General features: G+C 36.3%; 1 protein-coding gene across 9 annotated transcripts in view; it reads left to right on the top strand.

Annotated features, from left to right (window-relative positions):
- LOC113050330 (neural cell adhesion molecule L1-like protein) overlaps window positions 1-26,963 on the top strand; it is an 83,664-nt gene that overhangs the window by 41,096 nt on the left and 15,605 nt on the right. For 6 of the 9 annotated variants that reach the window (XM_026213187.1, XM_026213186.1, XM_026213191.1 and 3 more), the window contains exons 2-22: window positions 9,827-10,021; window positions 11,497-11,514; window positions 12,398-12,506; window positions 13,527-13,717; window positions 14,243-14,365; window positions 15,111-15,281; window positions 15,587-15,631; window positions 16,170-16,281; window positions 16,527-16,711; window positions 17,335-17,466; window positions 17,782-17,925; window positions 19,197-19,308; window positions 20,055-20,221; window positions 20,330-20,489; window positions 20,570-20,694; window positions 21,113-21,214; window positions 22,209-22,406; window positions 22,624-22,694; window positions 23,879-24,101; window positions 26,268-26,383; window positions 26,577-26,778. In XM_026213187.1, coding sequence (XP_026068972.1) covers window positions 9,928-10,021; window positions 11,497-11,514; window positions 12,398-12,506; window positions 13,527-13,717; window positions 14,243-14,365; window positions 15,111-15,281; window positions 15,587-15,631; window positions 16,170-16,281; window positions 16,527-16,711; window positions 17,335-17,466; window positions 17,782-17,925; window positions 19,197-19,308; window positions 20,055-20,221; window positions 20,330-20,489; window positions 20,570-20,694; window positions 21,113-21,214; window positions 22,209-22,406; window positions 22,624-22,694; window positions 23,879-24,101; window positions 26,268-26,383; window positions 26,577-26,778 — 2,800 coding nt within the window. In that variant the 5' untranslated portion in view covers window positions 9,827-9,927. The remainder of the gene's footprint in view (window positions 1-9,826; window positions 10,022-11,496; window positions 11,515-12,397; window positions 12,507-13,526; window positions 13,718-14,242; window positions 14,366-15,110; window positions 15,282-15,586; window positions 15,632-16,169; window positions 16,282-16,526; window positions 16,712-17,334; window positions 17,467-17,781; window positions 17,926-19,196; window positions 19,309-20,054; window positions 20,222-20,329; window positions 20,490-20,569; window positions 20,695-21,112; window positions 21,215-22,208; window positions 22,407-22,623; window positions 22,695-23,878; window positions 24,102-26,267; window positions 26,384-26,576; window positions 26,779-26,963) is intronic. The other 3 variants (XM_026213189.1, XM_026213188.1, XM_026213190.1) reach the window with 3 other exon arrangements.

Genomic DNA, 26,963 nt, shown 5'->3' with positions numbered 1-26,963 from the left:
ATCAAAAAACAATCTCTCCACTTCTCCATACGGCAAGTTCATGATCCACACCCACACCATCCTTCGCCCACATCCATCTATGTTCCGTCTCCTTCATTCACTCCCACATCCTTCTCCCATCCACTGTCAGTGACAGAGACGGTTTATGACTTCTGCATCCCACTACCCTATTCCAAAGCTGTCTTCTACCTGCCCACATCTTTTTCTATTCTTGCCCAAATGCATGCTTTCTACCTCTAAGCGCAAAGCATCACTACATACCTCACTTGTCCTCCTGTCCCATCCCATTCCCCCCTCAAAGTCTCGTTCAGGCTGCTGTATTATTGATGGGCTGGTAATTAAACCATTCAGTCTCTGGCATGCATGTTAAAAAGCAAGAGTCAAATCTCAGTTAGCCATAGTTATTATTTAATATTAGAGTCATGTCTCTGCTTTGCCCGAACAGAAGTTTTAATAATATATATGCTGTGTAGCTGGTGAATGTTGAAGTTGGTATTTTATGCATTATTTATGCTGATTTTTAACAGTTGCAGTGGCCATGATGAAGGGCTTGAACAGTCAAGTTCTTATTTGCAGATGTTTTAAGATTAATAGATATTGTATTGTAGAGTGATATGGGTGCTCATAAAAGTGACAGATTATTTTTATGTATATATATCTTTGATTGAGAGAGTGGTGAGATTAAAATGTTAGTTTTCTGCTTCTCTAAGAAAAAGACCAAAGTGAACTCTAATGTCTCATCTGAGAAATCTCAGCAATGTTTTAAACTGTGCTCAGAATAAAAACACACATCACATTATTCCAAGGTCAAATTATCTTTGCTTTAAATACAACATTTATTTTATAGCTCTATACTCTTATTTGGGCCTATTTTTACTTTAGGAGAAGCATCTGAGACAAAGCTGATGCATGAATGAAACTTAAGTGAAGTTATCTGAGCTTTAAAAGAGAACGCTTTGAACACATTTTTCAGTCTCTTGGTGTGTAGAATTTTTATTATCATTATTTCACTTTTGCTTTTTTGTAGAAACCATGATATACTTTTTTCAGGATTATCTGATAAATTAAAAATAATAATAATAATAATTTATTTGATTTTCTTGAGCACCAAATCAGCATATTCTATTGATTTCTGAAGGGTCTTGTGATACTGCAGCCTGGAGTAATGGCTTCTGAAAATCAAGGAATAAATTCATATATTTTTAAATGTTTTAAAATAGAAAAACAAAAACAAATCACGCATACATGTAATGTGTGCTTTCATATAATATGTTGCTGCTTCTGAAAATATGTAGTCTAAATGTAGCATCTTTGTCCATTTTATGTTTTTGTCCACACTGTACTCGAGCCAAACGAGAGATTAAAGTGACTAAATGGATTAAAGACTCTAATTAAAGCACAAATTGAGGAGAAATATGCTAATTGCTCTTTAGTGTGAGTAATCTCACCAATTTCTTAAATGTGCTGGAGAGATTAAACCAGAATTTGGGTCTTATCCACAGGTTTGAGAAAGATATACAGCCACCAAGACTCTTCAGGCAGCAGAATATATTAATCCAGTTTGACAAGACAGGAATGAAGCTAATCCCATTACTGGCCTTCATAGTGTGCACACAAAGTTTTCATACTAAATGGCACTTAAATGCTGAGCATGTGCTGAATAGCAGATATATGTCTACTTATTGACAATGCAGTGAGACCATTTGAAGTAGAAATACTGTAAACAGCTTTGCTAGCATTGGATCTTTCCTTGCCCACTGTTAAGAGTGCCGTAACGCACTCTTAAACGGATAGTTCACCCCAAAATATCCAAGTTAAACTGTTTTGGAAAAAGTCCATAACAAGCAGGTGAATTGGTAATAGGTCAGATTATCATAATTGGGTTTATATGGAGCATCCTGTCTTTGCCAACAAAGGAAATCCAGAGAAATGTCAGACTGTGTAGGGTAAGACAGGACACCTCGGTTGAATGTGTGTGACCTTTGAGCCCTCAGAGGACATTGTATGAGAAACTGTCATGCCACTGGGTGAAATATAGCCACATGGGCTCAAGAGTACTATGGAAAACAGTCTGTAGCTGCATCAAGAAATACAAAAAGTTGATTTTTGTTGACACCAGGGTAAACATGCCTCTGTCTGAAATTTTTTGGAGTTTGTTTAGCCATCAAAATCAAAGTTTGTTTATATTTACAAAATAAAATTAAGTTGGCCAATGGAAACATTGGATTATTTTTCATATGTACTTTACTCAGTTAAATAAAAGTTAAATAGAATGAACAGATAACATATTTTAGGTTTCCTGGCATTTCACAAAATGTCCCAACTTTTTTTAGAATTGGGGTTGTAGATGCTGTTTTTATCTGAAAATTGGCAATACTTTGCAGTAAATATCCAATACTGATGTTGACATTTCAAAAACACTGATATCAGTAAATAACCAGTGTGTGTAGATTAATTTTGTATCTCTACATGTAAGCATCAAAAGCATTTCTGCTGCTTTTTTTTTATTTTTCAAATACAGCCAGTAATAATCAGATAAATGGTGATCCTCTGGCACTGACAGATCCTGTTGTGTGAGGAATAGTTTTTCCTCATAGTGTTGAACAGCCAACTGCCTCCCTTCCACTGCCAGTTTGCTTCCTATTTTTTTAACTGTCCTGATTTACGCTTATCCTCCATGCTAAATGAGTCTTCTCGGTGGGCGAGTGGAGTGTGCGAAGGGCAGGATGCCATAAGTCAGTTGGGGAGAAAATCTTGCTCTTGATTTCTCTCAGCCCAGATTCTACCTTCTCCTCCTCCTCTGGCTCTTACTCTAGACAGCTTTGCCCAGGCAATGCCGGGTCAGAGTTCATACAGACCTTCCCACGCTGGGCAGCTTTTACCCCTTGCCAGTATCATTAGACTGAAACGTGGGGATTAAGAGCAGGCTGTAGATATTAAGAAAGTTCCACTTTGTTGTTTACAGGGTAATCCTTAGGTAGGCTGTATGGGGATGAGCTTTGTTAGATTTAATGTTGCAGACTGAAATGCTTAGAGGAGCTCTCTTTGGTTGCAATGTTGTCTTATTGACATTTCCATACAAATGAGTGGATAGAGTTGATTGGTTCATGCTGATCTTTTTGTAAGTGCATGATTTATTGATATCTGAAATGCTCTTTCATAGGCCTTCAGGCAATCTAGCTTGAATATTCACATGAAGATATTGCATGACAAGAGGCTCAGTGAAGTCAACCTCGCTCTATGAGGGACCATAAGTAGAATATATCATTAGGTGCCATTCACACAGAATTATCTTTTGTGTTGACAAAGATGTGACGCGGGCAGTGGAATAGGAAAAATATCCAGGAAGCTGGGAGTTGAGTTGAAGTTCTATTAACCTGAGCGCCGCATTTTTAGAATGCTGTTCTATGCATGAGATACTGCAAGAGACGTGAGCGCTACAGTCAAATGTATCCATGTTTACATAGAACTGTGGAAAAACAGCCAAATCAAATAAAAACCGGTAAAGAACTACTACTGTATGCCTAAAATTTCATGTTTGCATCATGGTGACAGGCTAAAATCTGCTGTTCATCGTTTATACTGAACATTTATAGTTAATAATTGTTTACTGGTGTTGTGCATTCAGACATTTTGAATTTGAGTTACCTTGACTTTTGATATTTTTTAATGCCTTTTCCTTATATTATTTCTAAACATATGCATAAGACAAGTTTGTGAAGATGTAGTTGTAGTTCATGCACCCTTTTTGCAAAGATATTTAACATTAACAAGTGATTTGTTTAACATTTACAAATCATGTTGACAACTTCATGTGTGGTGCACTTCAAATATACATTTCTTTAACTAGAGGGTTAATAAAGAAAAAGATGCTTGAATCATGTTGTAGATACATTTTTAAGTTGACCCCAAGGTTTTTGTTGTTGTTGTTGTTACCATATTGCCCAACCATCCTGGAAAGTCTGATGCATTCTGATGAAGATACTAAACTTTCTCACATATGTTACTATGGAAAGACTGATTAATTTGGCTGAATCATACTTAATTACTCTCTCACATATGTTGCTACTGTATGGAAAGACAAAAATGCATGTCAGTTAATCAGTTTGTACTGAATTACTTGTATGTTGTGATTGAAAGTCTTATGACTAATGAGGGAAGTCGTGGCCTAATGGTTAGAGGGTTGGACTCCCAATCGAAGGGTTGTGAGGTCAAGTCTTGGGCTGGACGGAATTGTGGGTGGGGGTAGTGCATGAACAGCTCTCTCTCCACCTTCAATACCACGACTTAGGTGCCCTTGAGCAAGGCATTGAACCCCCAACTGCTCCCCGGGCGCCGCAGCATAAATGGCTGCCCACTGCTCCTGGTGTGTGCTCACATTGTGTGTGTGTTCACTGCTCTGTGTGTGTGCATTTTGGATGGGTTAAATGCAGAGCACGTATTCTGAGTATGGGTCACCATACTTGGCTGAATGTCACTTTCACTTTTTCACTTTCACTAAATGAATAACTCTCAAATATGGTTGCCATGGTTGGTGCTAAACGACTCTCTCGTCGTATTGCAATGGAATGTCTGATTAATTCTGGTGAATTGATTAATTATAAAGGAATCTCTTATATTTTGTAATATAAAGTCATTGTAGTTAATTGTTTTAATCAGATGGCTGGTTCATGAAAATGAACATAAAATAATTCTCTAAGTTTTACACTTCAGGTTTCATTGTAATTCGTGAAGTAGTGAAAATCCAAGGTGCATTGTATTGGATCAGGATGTTAAACATATGCCACCTAACACCTCATATTGGCCAGTAAATCACAATACAGTAAGCTTAGTGCGTTACCTTTCGATTTGAATCTGGCCACTAAAGGTAGACACCATCTGCGGGAGATAGAGCAGTCTCGGGGCAAGCAGTAGAGCCTCAGGTATTGTCTTTGGCTCCAAGAAATGCATCCAAATCCAACAGTCCATAGCCAAAAGCCTTTCAGTATAACAGTCAAGGGGTGTAGAAACCCATCCTTTCAGGTCATCTCAGGGGTCACCATAACCAGCAATAAATCACAAAAGCTCTCCCCGGCAAAGTTAATACCATTATGAAGAAATGCAGGCATGTGGAGCAGAGTTCAAGCCGATAAAAAAAAAAAAAAAGCCCCCACTGAGGAATGAAGCGAATCAACTCATCCACACAGTGGTCAATTATTCAATTACTTCTTAATAAGGGGAGGATGGGCTTCAGAAGTGTGGCTAAAAAAGGTGGTGATTGAATCAGATGGTGGGGTTAAAATGGAGGGGCAGTGAAGTGTGGTGATTTCACCAAGTTCAACATGCTGTACTTTGATCAACATCCTTGCTGATCCTGGAACAACATTCCAATCAACCAATCAGAATTGAGATATAACTTCTTGGGAAATATCTGTTTTAGGCTTAATATCAGGGTTAGGTGCTTCTACACACTTGTATATCCAACCCGATCTCACGGCAATTCGTACATTTTTCACAAGGTGGCTTATTCATACGAATTTGTACGACCACACCCGTACAAATTCATACGATTGTTGCCAAATCGTACGTATTTTACGATTTGCACAATTCGTATGAATTTGTACGAATTACCTACACCTAACCCCGCCCCTAAACCTAACCGTCACTTGGGTCGTATGAAATCGTATGAGTGAGGTCGTACAAATTCGTTCGAATAAGCCACCTCGTAAAATACGTACGAATTGGTCGTGAGATAGCGTTGGTATATCAGCTATCATTTTCCACTGATTTTAGGAATAAATTATGGATAGGTTTGGTTTAGAGGTAGGGATTGAGTTTAGTTTGTATTTTTGAACAAAAATGTTGATCCAGGATTATCAAAAGATGTTGATACAGGAGCATGTCTTACTTGGCAAAATCACGGCGACCCTTTCATGACGGCCCCAAAGAGAACATAATAGTCTTGCCCCAACCAAACCCCTCTTGGGACTTTAATTAGATGCTTGAATAAATGACCTCATAATGTTTCAAAGAAAATGTAGCTCCTGAAGTGGTGGAAATGACTGATAAAGTTGTATTTTGTGAGTTTTTGGCCTTCTTTTTTTCTTTCGCTTTCTCTCTATTTGCCTGCCTCCATGATACTCTTTTCTTCTCAGAGTTAAGCGTTGATTCATTTTATTGTGAGTTTAACTGATTAAAGTCAAAAGGGAAGTGACCTAATGAGCCCGGGGCTCCAGCTTACGTGAGAACGGCTATTGAGCACCAGTGTTGCAAAGTTTGTAAAGAAATACAGTCATTGAGAAAAAATGTCCTGTGTAAATAGTCATTTAACAGATGATTTTATACAAAGCAAATTCTAGTACAGGGACAATCCCCGAAGCAAACTCCCGGAGCACAGGTACCTGGTACACAATGGTGATAGATCATGGTTTGGTATGGAGCCAGAAGAGTCTCAATAAAGATAAATGCACACACTACAGTCACATATGCACACACAGGATTCATAGATGCACACACATGATTCATAAATACACACACAGGATACACAAATGCACACAAAATTCACAAATGCACACACAAATTTTAAAAAGCACAGAAGATTCACAAATGCATACAAAATTCAGAAATGCACACACAATTCAGAAATGCAAACAACCTTTACAAATGCACTCAAGATTCACAAATGCACAGAACAAGATTCACAAATGCACAGGACAAGATTCAGAAATGTATTTCTGATGCACACACACATATATCTTGATTTACAAACTGCTTGCGGTCTGTGAACTTCACTGCATTTGTGTGTGAATTTTGAGACTCCCCTGACTTGGCTCAACACACAAATGCTTTTTTTTAAAACAGGGAATGATCAGCAACCAATCAGATATCTGCCTTCTTTTAGCCAATCACAAGAATGCACCCCATGTGGGGGGGATTGTTTACTTATAAGCCAATCACATGAACGTGTTCACACAGCAATTGTATTAAATTGTATGAAAATACAGATGTTTAGATTACAATTCAGGTTTATTTTTTATTATTTTTTACAAAATATAAATTAAAAAAATGTCTCAATACATATAGCCCAGTGACTGCAGAAAAAAAAGTTAACCATGGATTCATAAATTTGCAATAGGCAATTATTTCATTTTATTTAAATATTTTAATGAAAGTAAAAAAAAATGTTTAAACCTTTTGAATATTTAAATATATCTAAATATTCTTTTGGATGCAATATAGAAGTCACTTTAATTATAATATTCAGTCCCTACATGAAGAGAGAGTCAGTGGTCCGCTGCGAGAGGAAAGTGGCTCTCTGGCTTCGAAAAGTGGGTCTGCGGCTGTCGTTCGCTTAGGAAATTGAGTTGATGGCTGCGTGAGGAAAGTGAATCGTTCGCTCAACTTCGCTGCTTGAGGAATCGTTCGCTGAGGAAAGTGAGTCGCTCGCTGGGTGAGGAAAGTGAGTCGTTCGCTGCGTGACTCCTGAGGAAAGTGAATCGTTCGCTGAGGAAAGTGAGTCGCTCGCTGCGTGACTCGTGAGGAAAGTGAGTCGCTCGCTGGGTGAGGAAAGTGAGTCGTTCGCTGCGTGACTCGTGAGGAAAGTGAGTCGTTCGCTGCGTGACTCGTGAGGAAAGTGAGTCGTTCGCTGCGCAAAGTGGGTCGCTGGCTGCGCAAAGTGAGTCGCCGGCTGTGTGAGGTAAGTGAGTCGTTCGCTGAGGAAAGTGAGTTGTTCGCTGATTGGCTTATAAGTAAACAATCCCCCACGTGGGGTGCATTCTTGTGATTGGCTAAAACAAGGGAGATATCTGATTGGTTGCAGATCATTCCCTGTTTAAAAAAAGGCATTTGTGTGTTGAGTCAAGTCAAGGGAGTCTCAAAATTCACACACAAATGCAGTGAAGTTCACAGACCGCAAGCAGTTTGTAAATCAAGATATATGTGTGTGTGCATCAGAAATACATTTCTGAATCTTGTCCTGTGCATTTGTGAATCTTGAGTGCATTTGTAAATGTTGTTTGCATTTCTGAATTGTGTGTGTATTTCTGAATTTTGTGTGCATTTCTGAATTTTGTATGCATTTGTGAATCTTCTGTGCTTTTTAAATGTTGTGTGTGCATTTGTGAATTTTGTGTGCATTTGTGTATCCTGTGTGTGTATTTATGAATTATGTGTGTGCATGTATGGATCCTGTGTGTGCAAATGTGACTGTAGTGTGTGCATTTATCTTTATTGAGATTCTTCTGGCTCCATAGTTTGGTTCTTGGGGGCCTCAAACTAACAGGCACAGTAATGATTAATCTCACATTTTTTACTGTATTCATTTATTATTTAGGCTAATATTTTTTTGCTTCCATTTTTTGCACATAATCAGCAACAGCTATGCCCATTACAAACATCCCTTGTCTGCGTGTTTGTCTTGCATACAAGTGATATTGTATTTTATTTATTTTAACGGTCAGTAAAATACAATTTAATTTTTTTTATACTCATTATTTAATTAAATTGTAAACTTTTTTTTTTTCTTTGATCCTAATCTGCTACTGGTATGCCAATTATTGATAATATTGTTACTTTTTCTGGTTAAATTTATCCACATAATCAGTGACTAATAAGCCCTTTTTTATTTTTTATTTTATTTACACCTGAGTTTTTGCCTTGCATACAAAGGACACTATATATTGTATATTATCCACTATTGGTACACCTATTATTCATCATTCATCACACATTCCCTATGCTGTGAGTTTAGTAAATATTATGGCAGACAATTTTGGTTACTTTCAGCAAAAAGTGCTTTCAGCAACATTTAACTATTTTTTTTTTTTTCTTTTAAAATCCATTCCACAGAACCCCATGGATTTTTAAACCAAACTCACTATCGAAAAATACAGATTCTGTATGACCCTAATTATAGGTGTTTTAGACTAACAGGCTCCAGATTGTAGTTTTAGAAGTACAAGGTTGATTCCCAGTACACCATGTAAGGTGACCTCCATTAAAGTTACTCCGATCAACTGCAGCATTTTATTGCCAGCGCTGTTATGAATCTGAAGGGAAAATGGGCGTGAACTCGATTTGTCTCCAGCCAGATGTCTCGGCGCCAGATTCCAAAAGGTTAAAGCAACTACTGATCCCTTACCATACATGACAATTGCAAGAGACTGTGCAAGATGACTTCAACAGCAGCAAACATGACATTTAACTCAAAGTTCATCCACTTTGGTATAACAAAGCGGCATATTTCTAACTGCATATTTAAGCACATCTGCAAGCTTTGTGATTTAACAGCCGTGTGGTTCTGCTCTCTCTACTGCATTCAGCAAATCAAAATCTGTCACCGTTATAGTGCCATGAATTCATAATTTAGAATAATTTCTGCAACAGCTGCTGCACATTACCATAACTGCAGGGGGCCTCCATTTCTTTTATTTTTTTTAAGCTTTCATTTTTTGTATTCAGTGTTATGAAGGGGAAACGGAGGAAAGAAATGTGCCTGCCACACATACACCGACAAACAATTTACAGAAATACAATTCATGTCTCCAGGGACTCGGTGATAGAGAGCTTTAATATGAAGATTCCTCTCGCAGGTGCAGTTCAAGCTGGAATAGACGTTGACGCAAGTTACTCAGCAGGAAACATGCAGAATATGCAAGTCTTTGTGTCTGTGCAGGTGACAGGGTTGTTTTTATATGTGATGTTTTGGGCCAACTGTATTCATATGGTCACCCCGGAAGTCTGTGTATTGTTTATACACACATGGTTGTGCATGGTTGTGTGTTGCAATGATTTCTTGTTTGCAGCTGAAATCTGGGTGCCAGTAAGATCTGTGTTGTGTTATGTGCAGGTAGTGCAACCCCAAACTGTGCTGGCGTGAGATGCACTGACTCTTGGCAAACTGCAGCATTCCCTGTCATCGTCCGCTCTCCTTCGAGGCTTTAGCCAGTCATGCGGTGGCTACGGAAAATCCTCCTCCTTTTGGGTGCTTGCCTTAATATGAGCATCAGGTTTCAGAGTAATGCCCTGGATATTCCACTTGAAGGTACGCTGAATAAATGACTTCCTGTTCTAATGTATGTATTTTCTTCTGTAGTATTCAAGTAATGTCTATTACAATGATATGTCTATAGATTTTCAGTCCTGTTTTTTTTTTTTTTTTTTTTTTTTTTTACTTTAACTGTTTGCTGTGTGCAGAATCAAGCCTGTGTGAAAAAAAAACAAAAAAAATTACTTACTTTTTTTTACTTTTTATTTAATTGCAACTTTATTTAAAACATTGTAACTTCATATAACATAACTGTTACTTAATTCTTTACAGATTCTACTTTATATCTCACAGTTGCAACATTCTGTCTCAAAATTACAAAATTATCTCATGATTTTCGACTGTGTAACTAAATTTATATTCCATTTGCAGCAATTACAACTTCATATCATTTCAGTTGTGACGTTGTATATCACAGTTGTGAGTGACTTAACTCACAAACGCAACTTCATACAACTGAGACTTCATATTCATATAATTGGTGATTTCATGTCTGATTATTACAAATTAAAAAAAAAATCTGGCATTTTCTGGAATGCTGTTTTATATCTCACAATCGCCTTTATATATCAAATGACCACTTTATTTCTTACAATTGTCTTTATATCTCACAATTGTGGCACGTCAGCTGGGGCTACTTCACATCTTACAAACGTGACTGCATGCACTATATTAAAAATGCTAATTTATGTTCATGTCAATTGCAACTTCTACACAAAAAAATGAATGCATTTTTCAAAACTGCGACATCATATCCCACAACTGCAATTTTATATCTCAGATTTGCAAGTTCATATCGCACAAACTACATTGTAATTTCATATATAACAATTGTAACTTCATGTTCATATCAGTCCAGTCACATATGCGACTTTATCACAACTGTGGTTAAATATCTTACAATTGCGACTTTCTTAAAATTTTTACTTGAATTCTCATCATTTTGAGTTTATATCTCATAATTGTGACTTTTTGTGACTTTCACACTTCTTATTAGTGTATATATATGTTTTTATTATTATTATTTATTTTTTATCTGTCATATCAATTGTTTTATTTTTTAATCTGAGTGGGAAGCAGGCTTCCATAGTGAACACAACTTATGTTTGAAACTGGGTGTTTGTAATCTGTTTGTGTCTGATCTCACTCAAGCTGAGATCAGGTATAATTTATTGCTAGGACTATATATTTCACAGTTTCCATGGAAACCAAATAAAAATGTATTTTGTTGCTGTTAAATTATTCACATTATATATTTAGGGCCTGCAAGATATCTTAGGGGAACACAACAGTTCCTCTCTATCTCTCTCTCTCTGCTGCATTAATTTAATCAATCATTGACCTGGATTTAATTGTTTGATGTCAATTAATTATTTGTTAGTAGTACAACAGAAGTAATATCTATATGGTTCTAACAAATCCCTGCACTTTTGTTTCTCGGTGTTCTCTTCCTGCTGCGGTGGATTTGTTAGTTTTAGCACGCGTGAACAGTAAGTTTGTAACGCCACACCATCCATAGAATTAGAAAATTCCATCCATAGAGGCCATTATCATCCACCAACCAAGAGACTTATTTTAAAAATCATGCATACATTTAGAGATTTGCTCTTTTGTTGGGAACTGTTACAATGGGGTGTTACTGCCTTGATACTATGGTATCAGATGGGGATACCATGGTACTTCTAATTTATAATATTCAAGTGATGTTATTCAAGTACCTTGATGGTACTTGATGGTATTTGGATACCATTGTACTACTATTCAAATCAGGTAACTTTTTATAGACAGAAACAAATTAAACACTTTTTTTTCTTGTGGTTAACCGAGTAGAAACGTTAACAAGAATGTGCCCTTAAAACAAAGCATTTAGATGAATTTTTTTTTTTTTTTTTTTTTTGTATATAGTGGACATCCTCCAACAACAGAGCCAGCAAACCACTTTACAATTGTCAAATTGCAACTCATACCATCACTCCATTATGATTTTGTTAATGCATATCCAATTTTACACTCAAGCTGTATTAGTCATTAGTTTCTTACTGTTGTAAACCACAAACAAACTCTCACTGACATTATTTGACTGGATCATTTTCCATAACCTGATAACAACTCACTCTGGCCAAAAACACAGTCAGTTATTCAGTATCTAATTATGTTCTCCAACGAACATTTTGTTTACCTTAAGTCTTGAATGCATTGATCAAAACAGTTGATCTGATTGTGGAAAAGCATTATGATTGAACCAAAGCCATTTATCCTCTCCATTTGCTGCATGCCATCAGGACTGTTATGTTGCTGCATTGATGCATGCTACCATTTTCCCTTCCATTTCATTCTACTGAGCACTTCTTCTCTGGCTGTTTCTTTATCTAGTGGAGCAGCTGCCCACAATTACAGAGCACTCACCTGCCTCTCTGATCGCCTTTCCTTTCGAAGAGAGCTTCCCTGTGAAGTGTGAGGCCACAGGAAACCCTTTACCAGAGTAAGCAACATATACACACAAATATCCTACCATTAAAATGTTTAGTGTAAGATTTATATATATATATAATGTGTGTGTGAACTTGTTTTTCTATTCTGGTGGGGACTTAAACCTGAATACACACAGACTCATGGGGACTCGTGTCATGGTGGGGACCTAAATTGAGGTCCCCACGGGTAAACAAGCTAATAAATTACACAGAATGAAGTTTCTTGAAAATCTAAGAATGCAGAAAGTTTCCTGTGTGGGTTAGGTTTAGGGGTAGGGTTGGTGTATACGGTCTGTACAGTATAAAAACCATGACGCCTATGGAGAGTCCCAGCTGACCAGACGTGTGTGTGTGTGAAAGATTGCATTTATTTGATAAAAAAATATATATTATAATATTGTGAATCTGTTTTCTATTTTTTATATATTATAAACAAATACAGTATATTCTTATGTGATCTAATGCTCAATAAGCATTAGGTATTAATATCAGTGATGAAAATGGTTGTGAATCAAATAATCATATATGATAAAATCATATGTTATCATAAATTAATCTCCAGCTTGAAGTTATGTTACCATTCATCTTTCTCTACTAATTACTTACTTGTGCTAGTTTTGCATCGAAAACTAGACCAGGGATGGAGGAAACAACCTTCAGGAACAACCGCAAGAGTATTACCATAGTTCTTCTGTGCTGATTGATCAGCATCACCAGCTATTTTGGCGGCTGAACAGTGCAGCTGTGCTACATTAGCACCAAACCAACATGGAAATTCACCAGGGTAGATCATCGGTAGAACAGCTCCTAATATTTGCTACAAAAAAAAAAAAAAAAAAAAGATAAAACATCAGAAGCACCCCACTGGCATTTCAAAGCCTTGTCTGAGTATTTGATGCCATTTTAAATTGGAAAACCTGAATGTGGAAATCCTCTTTGCATGCTTGTGTTGTTTTCATCATATTTCAAAGGACTCACACTGAGTGGTGTAATTTCATTTAATTACTGATCATCTCTATTTTTTTTTTCAGATTCAGGTGGACAAAGAATGGTCAAGACTTTGATCCATATCAGGACCCCAGTTTGATAACATTAAATTTCTCCGGAACATTCATCATTCCAAATAATGGGAACGTCACAGAATTCCAGGGCAATTATCGCTGCTTTGCAACCAATAAGTTAGGAACCGCAGTGTCGGAAGAGATTGAATTCATTGTTCCGAGTAAGTAATGTACAACTTTGTGCTGTTTGCTCTGTAACAACGCTTTCGGAATGATTTAGAGACCAGTGTCCAATAAAACAACCACTCTGGTCCTTAGTGGGATATCCATTTTACTTGCCCGCTACAAACCCCGGAGCTTTTCTTTCTCTTTCAACACTGTGTGGATGGACCGTGTGGAGAGGGCTGATGAAAAATGATTTTTCTCCTCTCTCCATCATTTTTCGACGTCACATTTCTCATTGTGTTCTGAAAAACACCACATAAATCTCCACAAATGTAACCAGAGCAAAGAGTCATCACTTACCAAACAAGACTTGTCTCAGTTGACATGTACAGTTTCAGCAGCAGAGTGATGTGTTAGTGACAGATTTTTGGACTAAATTTGGGAAATTGGAACAAATGCTATTTTTCCAGGCATGCCTTAGGGAAGAAAATATGTATTGTACTTCCACCTAGTGGTAATTTAAATAGTAAAATGGTTTATAATGGTATGTATCGATTCATTTTGTTTGTTAATTTCTGCAGATATTCCAAAGTTCCCTAAAGAGATCATCGATCCGATAGAGGTTATGGAAGGTCAGTCAGTCATTCTGGAGTGCAACCCACCCAAAGGAATCCCCCCACTGCAGATCTACTGGATGACGATGAGTAAGTGCCAGTTAGGTTATTTGCATTAATTACTCTAAAACACAACCAAAATGCATTCAGTGATCTTCAGATCAATATTGCACAGTTAAAATTACCGAATGGCTTCTTCTTCTGAGTCGGGTATGCAGTTTTTTTTTTTTTTTATAATAATAAAGCTACAAACTGTATTACTTATAGGAATAGTTCACCCAAAAATGACATTTTCTTAAAATACCCATTCAAGATGTATATGAGTTTGTTTTGTCATCAGAACAGATTTGGAAAAATTAAGCATTTCATAAGTTGTTCACCAATGGATCCTCTGCAGTAAATGGGTGCCGTCGGAATGAGAGTCTAAACAGCTGATAGAAACATTACAGTAATCAACAGTAACATCAAACCATTGATATTAAATGGTGGTTTGGAGTCATGTGGATTACTTGTGGATTATTGTAATGCTTCCATCAGCTGATGGACTCTCATTCTGACGGCACCCATTCACTGCAGAGGATCCATTGGTGAGCAATTGATGCGATGCTAAATTTCTTTTAATCTGTTCTGACAAAGCAACCAATTCATCTGCAATTTGGATGGCTTAAGGATGAGAAAAAATTTTTGGCGGGGTGAACTATCCCATGTCCACATCTATTAATGTTCATTAAACTAATCACAGTGTTGCTGTAATATCTCTCTTACTAAGCTAAAAAAAGGTTTGAGCTTTAATCGTTTTTTTTTTTTTTTTCTCAATTTCTGTGAAACATCACAGGTCTACGGCACATCGAGCAGGACGAAAGAGTATCAATGGGTCTCAACGGGAACCTGTACTTCTCAAATGCCATTGAGACCGACAGTCGCAGAGATTACTGCTGCTTTGCCGCCTTCCCACGCATTCGAACCATCGTTCAGAAAAATGCCATGTCTGTTGTGGTCAAAAGCAGTACGTTGAAATACTCATTTCAAGAGTTTGATTGCATAACGTGATCATTTCTTTACATGACCAGCATCGATTTCAGATATGTCGGTCATGTGCATTTGCTACATCCCTCCAGTTCCTCATGTAGTCAATCTCCAAGCACTTGCTTGACTTCAGCAAATCAGCTTGGTAGATATTGATGCTTCCTGTGCTTTTGTGATACTTCATGTGGAGACTTGTTGGTGTATTTCATATCCATATTATCTATTGTTTTAGCTGTTATTGCATTTGCCACACATATTTTATTTGTCTCCATTTCTTCATCCAAGACAAGTTAATGAAGGACTCAGACTCTGGTAGCAGAAGAGGTTATGGTGAGTGACATTCATTAGGGATGCTTCAGGGGCGTAGAACAGCTTCTTTGTTTTTAGTTAGCTTTGATTAATTATTTCATTCCATGTCACATCATACTTGCCTTCTCTTTAGCCTAGATTTGGAAATCTCAAATGTTTTCTGTAATAAATTAATGGGAATAATTCATAGGTTCATCCATGACTCATTCTCTGTATTGGATCAGATGTGTGTTATTTATTTATGTGTTTTTTTTTTGTGTGTGTGTGTGTGTTACAGCACTTTCTTGAATCATTTATATAAAAATGTATTTTCGCTGTACTTTTTGGTAATGCTAGTTGTGTAGAAATTAAACATTTTAATCAACACACCTGAGACAACTTGATACAATGTTTTTATATTATATTATATTATATTATATTATATTATATTATATTATATTATATTATATTATATTATATTATATTATATTATATTATATTATATTATATTATATTATATTATATTATATTATATTATATTAATGTATTTTTCATGCTTAACCTTTTCACTGTTATAAAGCAAACTCTCTCTTGGAGAGGAAGCCCAGTCTACTGACGCCCACAGGAAAGGAGTCTCATACATATCTGGTGAAAGGCAAAGATCTTCAGTTGGAGTGTATTGCAGAGGGCTTGTAAGTATCATTGTCTAATTTGTTTTATCAGTTCATAAATGTGTTAATCCAGTTAGGAGCTTGACATTCATTTAAATTATACCACTTCAAATGCATTTGAAATCTAGTAGGAATGTTTAAATTATTCTTTTGTCAAATTATTTTGCAATTAAGAGCTTATGCATCAAAATACTTATAAATTATTAAAAAGTTCGCAAAACCATATTATTAGACTTTAACATGTTTTGATTGTTTCTGTCTTTCAGCCCTACGCCAAAGGTGGAGTGGGTAAAAAAAGGTTTCCACAAGCTTCCGGAAAGGGCCGTGGTGGAGAGTCATGGGAAGTTGCTTACTATTGAGATGGTGAATGAGGAGGATGAAGGGACATATATGTGCGAAGCCAAAAATCCCCATGGAGAGGTTGTGCATTATTTCCATGTTTCAGTAGAGGGTGAGTCACATTATTGATCACATTACTTTCATAATCTAACCACAGTAAATGTGCCAGTGTTGCTTTATTAATGGTTTCAATATCATGTCTGCATTTTAAGTCACTCTTTATGTTAAATGAGCGCCACCTTCTGTCCAAAGATGAAGGATGCTTGCAAGACTGTCCTAATTGAGCTATGGCCTTATCTTGGCTTCGTCTAAGCACTGTCTGTGAAACCAGACCATAGAGTCCTAACACGATACAAAGGACAAAATGATAATTTTAGGGATCATAAATAATAATTTTCAAATTATAGAGAGAACAATTATGCACATATTTGACAGATTACCATTAATAGTTGATATCCGATAACATTATATTTATTGTTTTTGTATTTTCATCACATTGTCTGTATGTTTTCCAATATAGACCTTAGCCTGGGTAAACACAGATATGTCTATATTTTCAAGCAACAAGAAAGTTTAGGCCACATTTCTTCCACACACCCCATCTTGACCTGTAACAACTGATTGTGCTCAAACATCAGTGATTATTAGGAAATATCTGACTGATGAATGCCACGATTGACTAATCAGAATTGTGTCATGTGTGTAATATATGACTTGGTTCTTGTGCATGAACAGAGCCTCCTGAGTTCGAGATTGAACCTCAAAGCCAGTTGGTGACGATTGGAGCTGATGTGGTGATAAGGTGTGTTGTGAAAGGAAATCCTCAACCTATTGTTGTATGGACGGTCAACAGCCGACCGCTGAACGGTAAACATTCCTAATTCCTGTTTCAAATAACTGAAAAATTATGATTATACTGATTTCAAGTTATTGTCCCAACTGACTTCAAAATGCCTTTCTAAATGGCCTATCAAATAATCTCATAAAGTTTGTAAATGAAAATTACAATTAGGTGTCACCAATGTTTCTGTGTGTCTAAATTAATCTATTTACTTAGATTAATCATTTTACAGTAATTTATTTTTTAAAGGTGTGTGATTAGGTGCACAGTTCTGTATACAATTGCATCCTACCATACTTTTACAAATCATTTAACCTATATTTTCTATTTTTCTATTTCAGAGGTCCCAACATCCAATAGGAAGGTCTTAAAAGATGGCACCATTTCCATCCACAACGCAAAGCCCGAAAACAGTGCTGTTTACCAGTGTGAGGCCACAAACAGACACGGAACCATCCTAGTCAATGCCAACATCATGATTAAGAGTACGTAAACTGTACACGGCTGTAACGGATTTGCATTTGTTCATGAACAAAATATGCTGTCTTACCAGTTTGAGATAAAAAATAATATTTTGCTGATTTGCAAAAGCTTAATTGCTTAATTTTAATTTATTTTATAATGCAAAGATTAAAAAAACAATATATATATATATATATATATATATATATATATATATAGAGAGAGAGAGAGAGAGAGAGAGAGAGAGAGAGAGAGAGAGAGAGAGCTTTTATTGACATATACAAATAACAAAAACTATTAAATGCTGATTTTAATGACAAAAAGAATCATTCAAAATTTATAATTTTACAATTTTAAAATTTAAGTAGAAGACAATGTGGTAATCAGGATTAGGCATAAAATGTCATTAGAATCATCCATCCATATGAAAATAAACTGAGAACAGAAGAAATAGTTGTAACTCGGCTCACAGGAAGATAGGAATCATGTCTTTGTGGTGGTTTTTCTGTCGATTAAGGGATAATACAAGACTCCTAATGAATGGTTGTCAAAAGCAAAAATGCTACAAAATGCACGTTTTGTGAGAAAGTGTAAAATGCTTGAGCAAAACAGGCAATTCCAGAAATGAGCAAGAAACTTTGGATTCATTAGCAAATATGATACAGGGCAGTGTCTCCACCCTTTTAAAGAGAGACCCATGGTATTAATAATTTCAGTAGTGGATTCTAATGAGATGCTTTTGGTTTCATTCACTCTTGATGAAACAAAAATCTCACAGAAACACCATGGTGCTGGCTGGAAGTGAACAAGTGTCAGTGTTTTTGTTGGTGTGGACAGAGCAATAAAGAAGCAGTGTGATATGGACAGTGGACAGCCCTTGGGTTTGTTCAGAGATTGGAAGGTCCTCATGATAACACACAGGCTTTCGGGTGGAGCTCTTTCTGTCTGTTCTGATCTCCAGACACACACCCCCTCAGGTGGCCAGATGCTTCTATGTGTGAACATATATATATATATATATATATATATATATATATATATATATATATATATATATATATATATATATATATATATATATATATATATATACAGAAAATTGTAATTTAATACAGAATCAGAAAAACATATCTCAATTCTCTCTCCATAACCCTGCGCGAACCCACTTACCTCCCCTAAAGGATTTATTTTATTAAACTGATAAAAATGTGCATCACAAGATGAGAGATAAAGAGACTAATCCAATCATATTTTGTCATATTTGATGGTGCAATGCTGATAACTCTCTCCCCAGATATCCAGCCCATGATCTTAACAGAAAACAATCTGCAATATATGGCAGTGGATGGGAAAGGTGTGGTCATGCACTGTAAGGTCTTCAGCTCACCAGTATCCAGTATTACATGGTGAGTAGAGCCCAATTTTATGTACTCGTAGAGCCTGCTGTAGTGGACGTGTTTGCTTAGGCCAGCAGGGGGCAGCATGGCTCTATGGGTGTTAGTGTTGTAGTGCTAGAGTCTCTGTTGTGTGGTTTCGCCCTTGTGAAGCAGTTTACTCAAGGGTGAGCCCTCAGGCTGTGTTCAGCACTTTGATAATGAGGTAAACTACTCATGTGGATCTGTAAGTATGCTACTGTTATAAGTTAAGTTAATGCAGAGAGCAGAAGTGTTGACTGTGGTACCATATACAGTAAGAGAAAGCAAACAGAACATTTTACTTAATTCGTAAAATCTACACTATCGTAAAAAAGAATTGAGGTTGGTAAGTTTTTTTTTTTTATGTTTGTAAAACAAGTCTTATGCTAATCAAGGCTGGATTTATTTAAAAATATTATTATTATTATTTTTTTTTTATTTTTTTTTTCAGTTAAAAATACCAGCATTTATTTAAAACATAAACAATTTGTAACCATTTGAGCAATATAAAGTGTCCTTGCTGAGAAAAAAAAAAGTTTGCTACAAAAAGTAGCAAAAATGACCTGCAACCTTTTTAGTCTATTTGGATTATTGTGGTTTACAGGATTTTAGGTGGATTTATTAATCAATTTATTTTTATTTTTATTTCTTAGATTTCAGAAAGGCATGCAAACACTATTATGCAAAAAGTTGATGCTGTTTTCTGAAAATGACACGGCTGGTTTATGGTTGCACAGGAGTAAAACTGACAGTGCCAATTCAGTGGAAGGAGAAAGGTTTTCTGTTTATAAGAATGGTTCGCTGGAGATCCACAAGGTGATGAAAGAGGACATGGGGGAGTATTCTTGTTTTGCTCAAAACACGGAGGGCAAAGTTGCCATCGTGGCAACACTTGAAGTCAAAGGTAAGAGAAACAGACACTCTTTTGTAAATCAGTTTGTTTACTAGATTCAGAAAAATCATTCCATTTAGTTAATCCATATAATCCAAAATAACTTGTTTTCCCTGTCAGATCCCACCAGAATAGTCGATCCTCCACACGATTTGCGGGTTTTGGCCGGAACTACTATCCAGTTTTCATGCCAGGCAGAGTTTGATCCCTCCACTGGTGATGACTTTGAGATCCTCTGGGAAAAAGATGGCATGGCCCTCAACGGCAGCGAGAACGCGCGGTGAGATACAACAAGATGTCAATCTTTTACAGTAGTGAATGTCAGAGCTGTCTAACCAGTGCCTTTGCTGGTGTCTGTAGATATATCCTAGACGAAGGAGTGCTTAAAATCATTAATGTGAGCTTTGGAGACCAGGGCTTTTATGTCTGTGTGGCCAGAACACCAGTCGACCAGGACATGGCAGTTGCACACCTTTCAGTTGTGGGTGAGTTATGCACTATTTTTGTCTTTATGGTTGAGGAAAGTAAAGGTAGACAGACACTTTGAGGGCTGAATTGGGTTCAGCACACGACACTGGTGGGATTTGGCTATCTGCTGCTCCACAGCTGGAATTATACACTTAATAAGACAGCACCACATAGTATTTGTAGAAACACACTAGCTGGAGACGTGACCTGGCAGGTACTGCATGAGCTCTGACATGTTTGAAACCAGCTGGAGTCATTTCCCAGCCCCAACCTCCTTCTCCTCCCTGTCATTTTCTTCATTTCTCTGACTGTCTTCAAAATATCTATAAAACGGCCACAAAAACAAAAAAGCAACAATATCATGTAAAGAATCTGATTGAACTCGAGATACTTAATCGATTGAGAGCCCTAAAATAAAGTTTGTTGTTTCCTTAGATGTTCCTGATCCTCCAGAGGATGTGATCCTTTCCGAACATAAAGGCAGAAGCGTGAAACTACAATGGATTCCAGGAGATGACCACAACAGCTCCATTACTAGTAATATAGTCGTAACACCCATATTCTCCATTTACTGTATCACTAAACTTGGATGTAGTGAGCACAGATTATAGATTAGGACTTGCAAAGCCGACTTGTCGTCCAGAAAAGTATTTAGTTCATTTGGTCAATTTTTGCCTCAACATATGCTAATTACACTGCCTTTCAAAACTTTGGGGTTGGTATTATTATATATATTTTTTTATTCTCACCATGGATGCATTTATTTGATCGAAAAAAAAAAACTATTGTGAAATATTATCACAATTTAAAATAAGTCTTTTCTATTTTAATATATTTTAAAGATTAATTTAATCCTGTGAGGCAAAGCTACATTTTCAGCATCATTACTCCAGTCTTTAATGTCTTATGATCCTTCAGAAATTCTAATAAGCTGATTTGATGCTTAAGAAACATGGTTTCTAATTTCAGTGTTGAAAACATTTTTTTCAACTTTTTAATATTTTTTTTGAAAATTTTATTTTTTTCGTACTTTTTTCTTTCTGGATTTTACGACAAACACAAAGTTCAACAGAAAATATTGAATTTTAAATAAATGTATTTTACTGTCCGTTTTTTTTTTTCTTTCTGAATAAAGGTTGAATTTTCTTTCAAAAAAAAAAAAAAACAACAACAAAAAAACAAACATCATACTGACCCCAAACTTTTTGAATGGAAGTGTAAAATGAAATTGAAATTTTATGTAAATTTAATGCGTTACAAGGTATCATACAAAATAAAGGCCACACAGCTACACTAGGATGCAGTTTATGGACAGATACATTTTGATCATGCACTGTTAAAGAACAGGACTTTTGATGTTGTTACTGTAAGGTCTGTTTTCTACCTGATCTAACCTTTAACAACAATTTTCATTGGTGTAACCTATGTAGTCAGTTTGAATAAGTCAATGTAAAGAATATGTCCTGAGTAAAGCCACTTTATTAAAATGTTGTCTGTGCTGACTCCAGTTCCAATTTGAAACTTTGTGCAGAGTTTGTTATAGAGTTTGAGGAAAGCCAACACGAGCCGGGCATCTGGAGGGAGATGATGAGAGTGCCAGGAAACCACCACTTCGCTCTGCTGAATCTTCACGGACACGTAGACTACCAATTTAGAGTCTCCGCCACCAATGAGGTGGGAAGAGGTCGGCCAAGCCAAGCCACTGAAAGATACAAAACTCCAGCATCAGGTATCTATGAGCATGTTTTTTTCAGGTATCTCCTACTGTTTCTTATAAACACGTCACATTGGCCAACCTCATCCCCTACTGTACTTTAAAACATTCAAACTTGTGAGAAAATTTAGTTTCCTTGTCATTTAAGCTCCAGTCTTTTCACAGGCCATTTTTCTTTCTTCCACTAACAATTTAATCTCCAACATAATCCACATTTCGTCTCTTTCCAAAGCACCCGACAAAAACCCAGAAAATATCAAGATCGAAGGTCATTTGCCACATGAAATGGATCTCAACTGGGAGGTATGATGCTAACTGTTCATTTCCAGTAGTCTTCAGGAATATCTAACGTTCAAAGCACTGGAAGCGGTGCACAGATAAAGAAGGGCTCTCAAATACAGAACTTCATTTAGTTCTCAGAGGGGGAGTGCAAACTAACAGTGTCAGTTGTTAGGTTTTCGATAAGCGTATTTCCTGAGATAGCAGTTTTTGCATAGCAAAACACGGCTATCTTTATTGCCATGCTGTTGAGAAAGTTACAAAGCCCTGCTGAAATGGATCTTTCTGGACACAGGTTCCCATCAAAAGGAACCCAGGGTCAGTCTGTGATTAAATAGTCAAAGGAAAAGGATACATAAATTTAGATATTCACATAAAGGTGAATGTCTTTTACAGTTTCTGAGCCTTTACTTGGCCACCTTTTCATACTAATGCACCTACTTTATAGAATTATGAGGAATCTCATTGTTAATGGTGGATGTTAATGAATAATTGCATTTAGTTCGATTTTTTCTGCAAGATGAATGAACTATGATAAAATCACAGTTATCTGCTGTACCTTAGAGCTTTGTTAATAAAAGTCAATTGTTATAATGCTTGACATCATGATAAATCGTTGGCAATTAACCAGGTTTATAAGCACTGAACATTCTGCAGCAGTTACCCCAATAATAAAAAAAAAAACTATTATAAAATCAATGAATTATAAAATGAAAACTATTAATGTGAAAAATCATTAAATAAAAGACCACCGTTCAAAAGTTAAGGGAATATCAACAAAGGAAAAGTTCCCTGACCAAACTATTTCATTACTGTTTTTTTCTGTATTTTGGTGAGCATAAGAAACGTCTATCAAAAACATTACCAATCTCAAACTTAGAAAGAATAATTAACATATTATACTGTTTCACATGCTTATTTCTCAGACATAAAAAAAAAGCATGAATGTACAGTTCTATATAAACGTGCACCCTTACTATTGAGTAAGTAACTGAGTAAAGCCAGCCAGTCTAATAGCAAATGTTGATTTCTGCCAGTGTTTGCCATTTTTGTGTGTGCAATATTCATCATACAGTCAGCAACAAATAGTCTGTGAGTGTGCACTGTGAGGATGAGACAATAAAAACACCAAGTGTTCACCAAATACTATTTCCTTTGATATACTGTTTCTGTCAAATGAACTGAGCTCTTTTGTTGTGCTTTCACAGCCACTGTCACCTATTGAACACAACGGGCCTGGTCTGGAGTACAAAGTAAGCTACAGAAGACATGGCTCTGGAGAGGACTGGACAGAGCACATGGTGAAGAGGCACTCGTTCGTTGTTAAAAACACCCCAACGTTCGTCCTTTACGAGATCAAAATCCAGGCCAAGAACCACGCAGGATGGGGTCCGGATCCTGAAATAATAACAGCGTACTCCGGAGAGGATTGTAAGTAGGAGCAACCTCCATTGTGTCTGAAGTGTGGAGCTGAGCATGCATTCAAATAAGCCAATGCCATTGACATTTCACTCACTTGTCAAAGCATGGTGCATCTTTACCTTTGAGAGCATACAAAGCAGGTGAAGATCCTGAAAGACGCATCTTATTTTTTTCCCCTAACCTTTTGCTTGTCTGTAAAGGTCTTATTACATTGCAAAGAAACATTGCCTGAAAATGTAAACACATACTGTCTCCCACCACCCCAGAAAAAGTGCAGCACATGTGTGACGACAAGAACCATAAAAATAGAGGACAGAAAATACTGATGAAATACCTTCTTGCCTTTACACTACATCCAAACAGTAGCACTGATATACCGATTTGTTGTGCCTTATTGAGGATATTAAATTGCACAAGCGGGAATGATTTCCTCAGTCAGAGTCTTTGTAGACTAACAAATGTAATGTTATCATGGCTATGAGGTATTTACATTTGTGGCTATAATTATTCTCTTGCCATCAGTTTTCTTTTGGAGTTGCCATCCCGATGTTATCTCAGGTCACTACATCTCTGTGCAGCACGATTAGTTTAGTCCCCTTTTCTTTCGCAGTCTCTCCCTCTTTTTTATTTCTATCTTATCTTATTTGCCCGTCTTCGTGAGTAACTAGCTAAACGTAGCGAATGAATGCTAAATTGCTGTTTGTGCGTAATCAAGCTGATAAAATGAAAGGATGATTCATTCTAGTGAACCATTTTGAAGGTTCATGTGGAAAAAACGTATTCAGAAATGAATCACGTGTTTGAATCCCTGCAAGACAGAGATTTATCTTTTCAGATTCCTTAATTGTTCTGTTTAGGATTCTTGTAATACTTATAAAGAGATGGTCCACACATAAAAATAAATAATAATAATAATATTAATAATAATTCTGTCTTCATGTTCTCAACTTCATCTGATTACAAATCTGTTTGTATTTGTTTTCATCTGTAACAGTATTAACAGTATTTAACAGTATTGATTCCCATTGATTAGCATTGATTTCCGTTCAATTTTGATAGAAATGTAGTCAGAGTATATTTGTGATATTAACACTTATGACTGCTAAAAAAGTTGAAATGTATGAAATCTAACACACACACACACACACACACACACACACACACACACACACACACACATATATATATATATATGTATATGTGTATGTATATGTATTAACACAAATATTTCTAATATATATTACATATAATAAAAAAATCAACCTAACTATTAACTATTATTCTAGAATGTGCTTAATGTAATAAATATATTTAACTAACATAAATGTTCACTTTCAGATTATCACATTTTTCATTCTGCAATAAGCATTTTAGTTAACAATAGTATGTTTAAGACAAATATAACGCTTTTGAAAAAAAAAACAACAAGTCATGTTGAAACCTCGGTCAAAATAGACCCAAACGCAAAAAGTTTCAATGGTGATATTTGAAAAACATACATTAAATGAAATGTATTTTTATAGTATTTAAACAAGTTTGGTTCACTTACTAAAAACTATGATTTTTTTTTAAACGTATCCAATTGCATTATGAAGGTTTTCAAATATTGCATAAGGGCTGTTAATAATACAGTGTTTAAAAAATGGATCCAACCCGAGTAGTTATGTAGTTATAATTTAAAAATATATAGCTTCCATCAGTGTAGCTAGGTTAATTAATATATATATATATGTTATATATTTAAAATTGAAATGTAGCTTAGCTTGGCAAGGTAGAGTTTTAATGTTGCTTCTCCAACACTGGTGCTTACAAGGTTTTATTCCATTATAATCAAAAATGTCTTCCCATTGGCAAGTGTCATGGTGAGATTGGAAGATTACTTAGATTGTGTATGGTAAACCACTGCAGTATATAATTTGCCAAGTGTTTGAAAATGAAATGTAGTTACAAAGCATAAAAAATATTATAGTCCATAATTCCACATAAACAACTATTACCCCCACCACACTTTTTCCCATGATTACCCACAAAATTACTCCTCATTTCATGGTGCCTGTTTCATGGATATAGCTGAATCTAATTCACTGGCATTTCCTTGATTTAGGAGCAGTGCAATTTGAAGGCAGCTATATAGAGCTATTTGTAATATTTCATTTGCATGTTATTCGTCCATAGTCCCCTCAGCGGCTCCAGAGAATGTAACCGTAAAAGGGATGAACAACACCATGGTGGAGGTCAGATGGGACCATGTTCACAAGGACAAACTCAATGGACATCTGGGGGGCTACAGGGTAATTCCGCACCAACATGTGTTTTGCTTTGAAGCCATGGTTTAAAGGCCAGTGACCCCATTTTTGACCTTGAAACTCTTCTTGTTTCCCAGCAAGCTGTCAAAGCTATCCACACGTATTACTCAATGGTGGTATTTTACTCATCAGCTGTTTTTCACTACCCGTGGGCTAATCTAACCTCATGTACTTACAGATAAGCTTTTGGAGGCATAGTCTGCTGGACTCAAAGAAAACACACGGTGACAAACACACATTGACATTCTCAGGCGAGAGGAACCATACGGTGGTCACAGGGCTTAAGCCGTTCTCTGAATACAGCCTCTTTGTCATGGCCTTTAACAGCAGAGGAAACGGACCTGGCAGTCATCCGGTCAGCTTCAAAACACCTGAGGGAGGTGAGTGAGGGGAGGAAATGTGTGAACACTTGAGCTGAACATAACACATTTGGATTTGCAGTCTGGATGAGTAGACGCTAATTGATGAAAGTCAGAGCTAGTCGTATTTGATAGATTTCACTGAAAATCACATCATGTACTTTTTTTGATTCAGACTATCTGTCCAGCATTTCGAATACATTTCA

This window comes from Carassius auratus, chromosome 31 (genome assembly GCF_003368295.1).
Source record: "Carassius auratus strain Wakin chromosome 31, ASM336829v1, whole genome shotgun sequence".
Lineage (NCBI taxonomy): Eukaryota > Metazoa > Chordata > Actinopteri > Cypriniformes > Cyprinidae > Carassius > Carassius auratus.
Note: the sequence above shows the minus strand (reverse complement) of the source record. Positions and strands in the feature narration are given on the sequence as shown.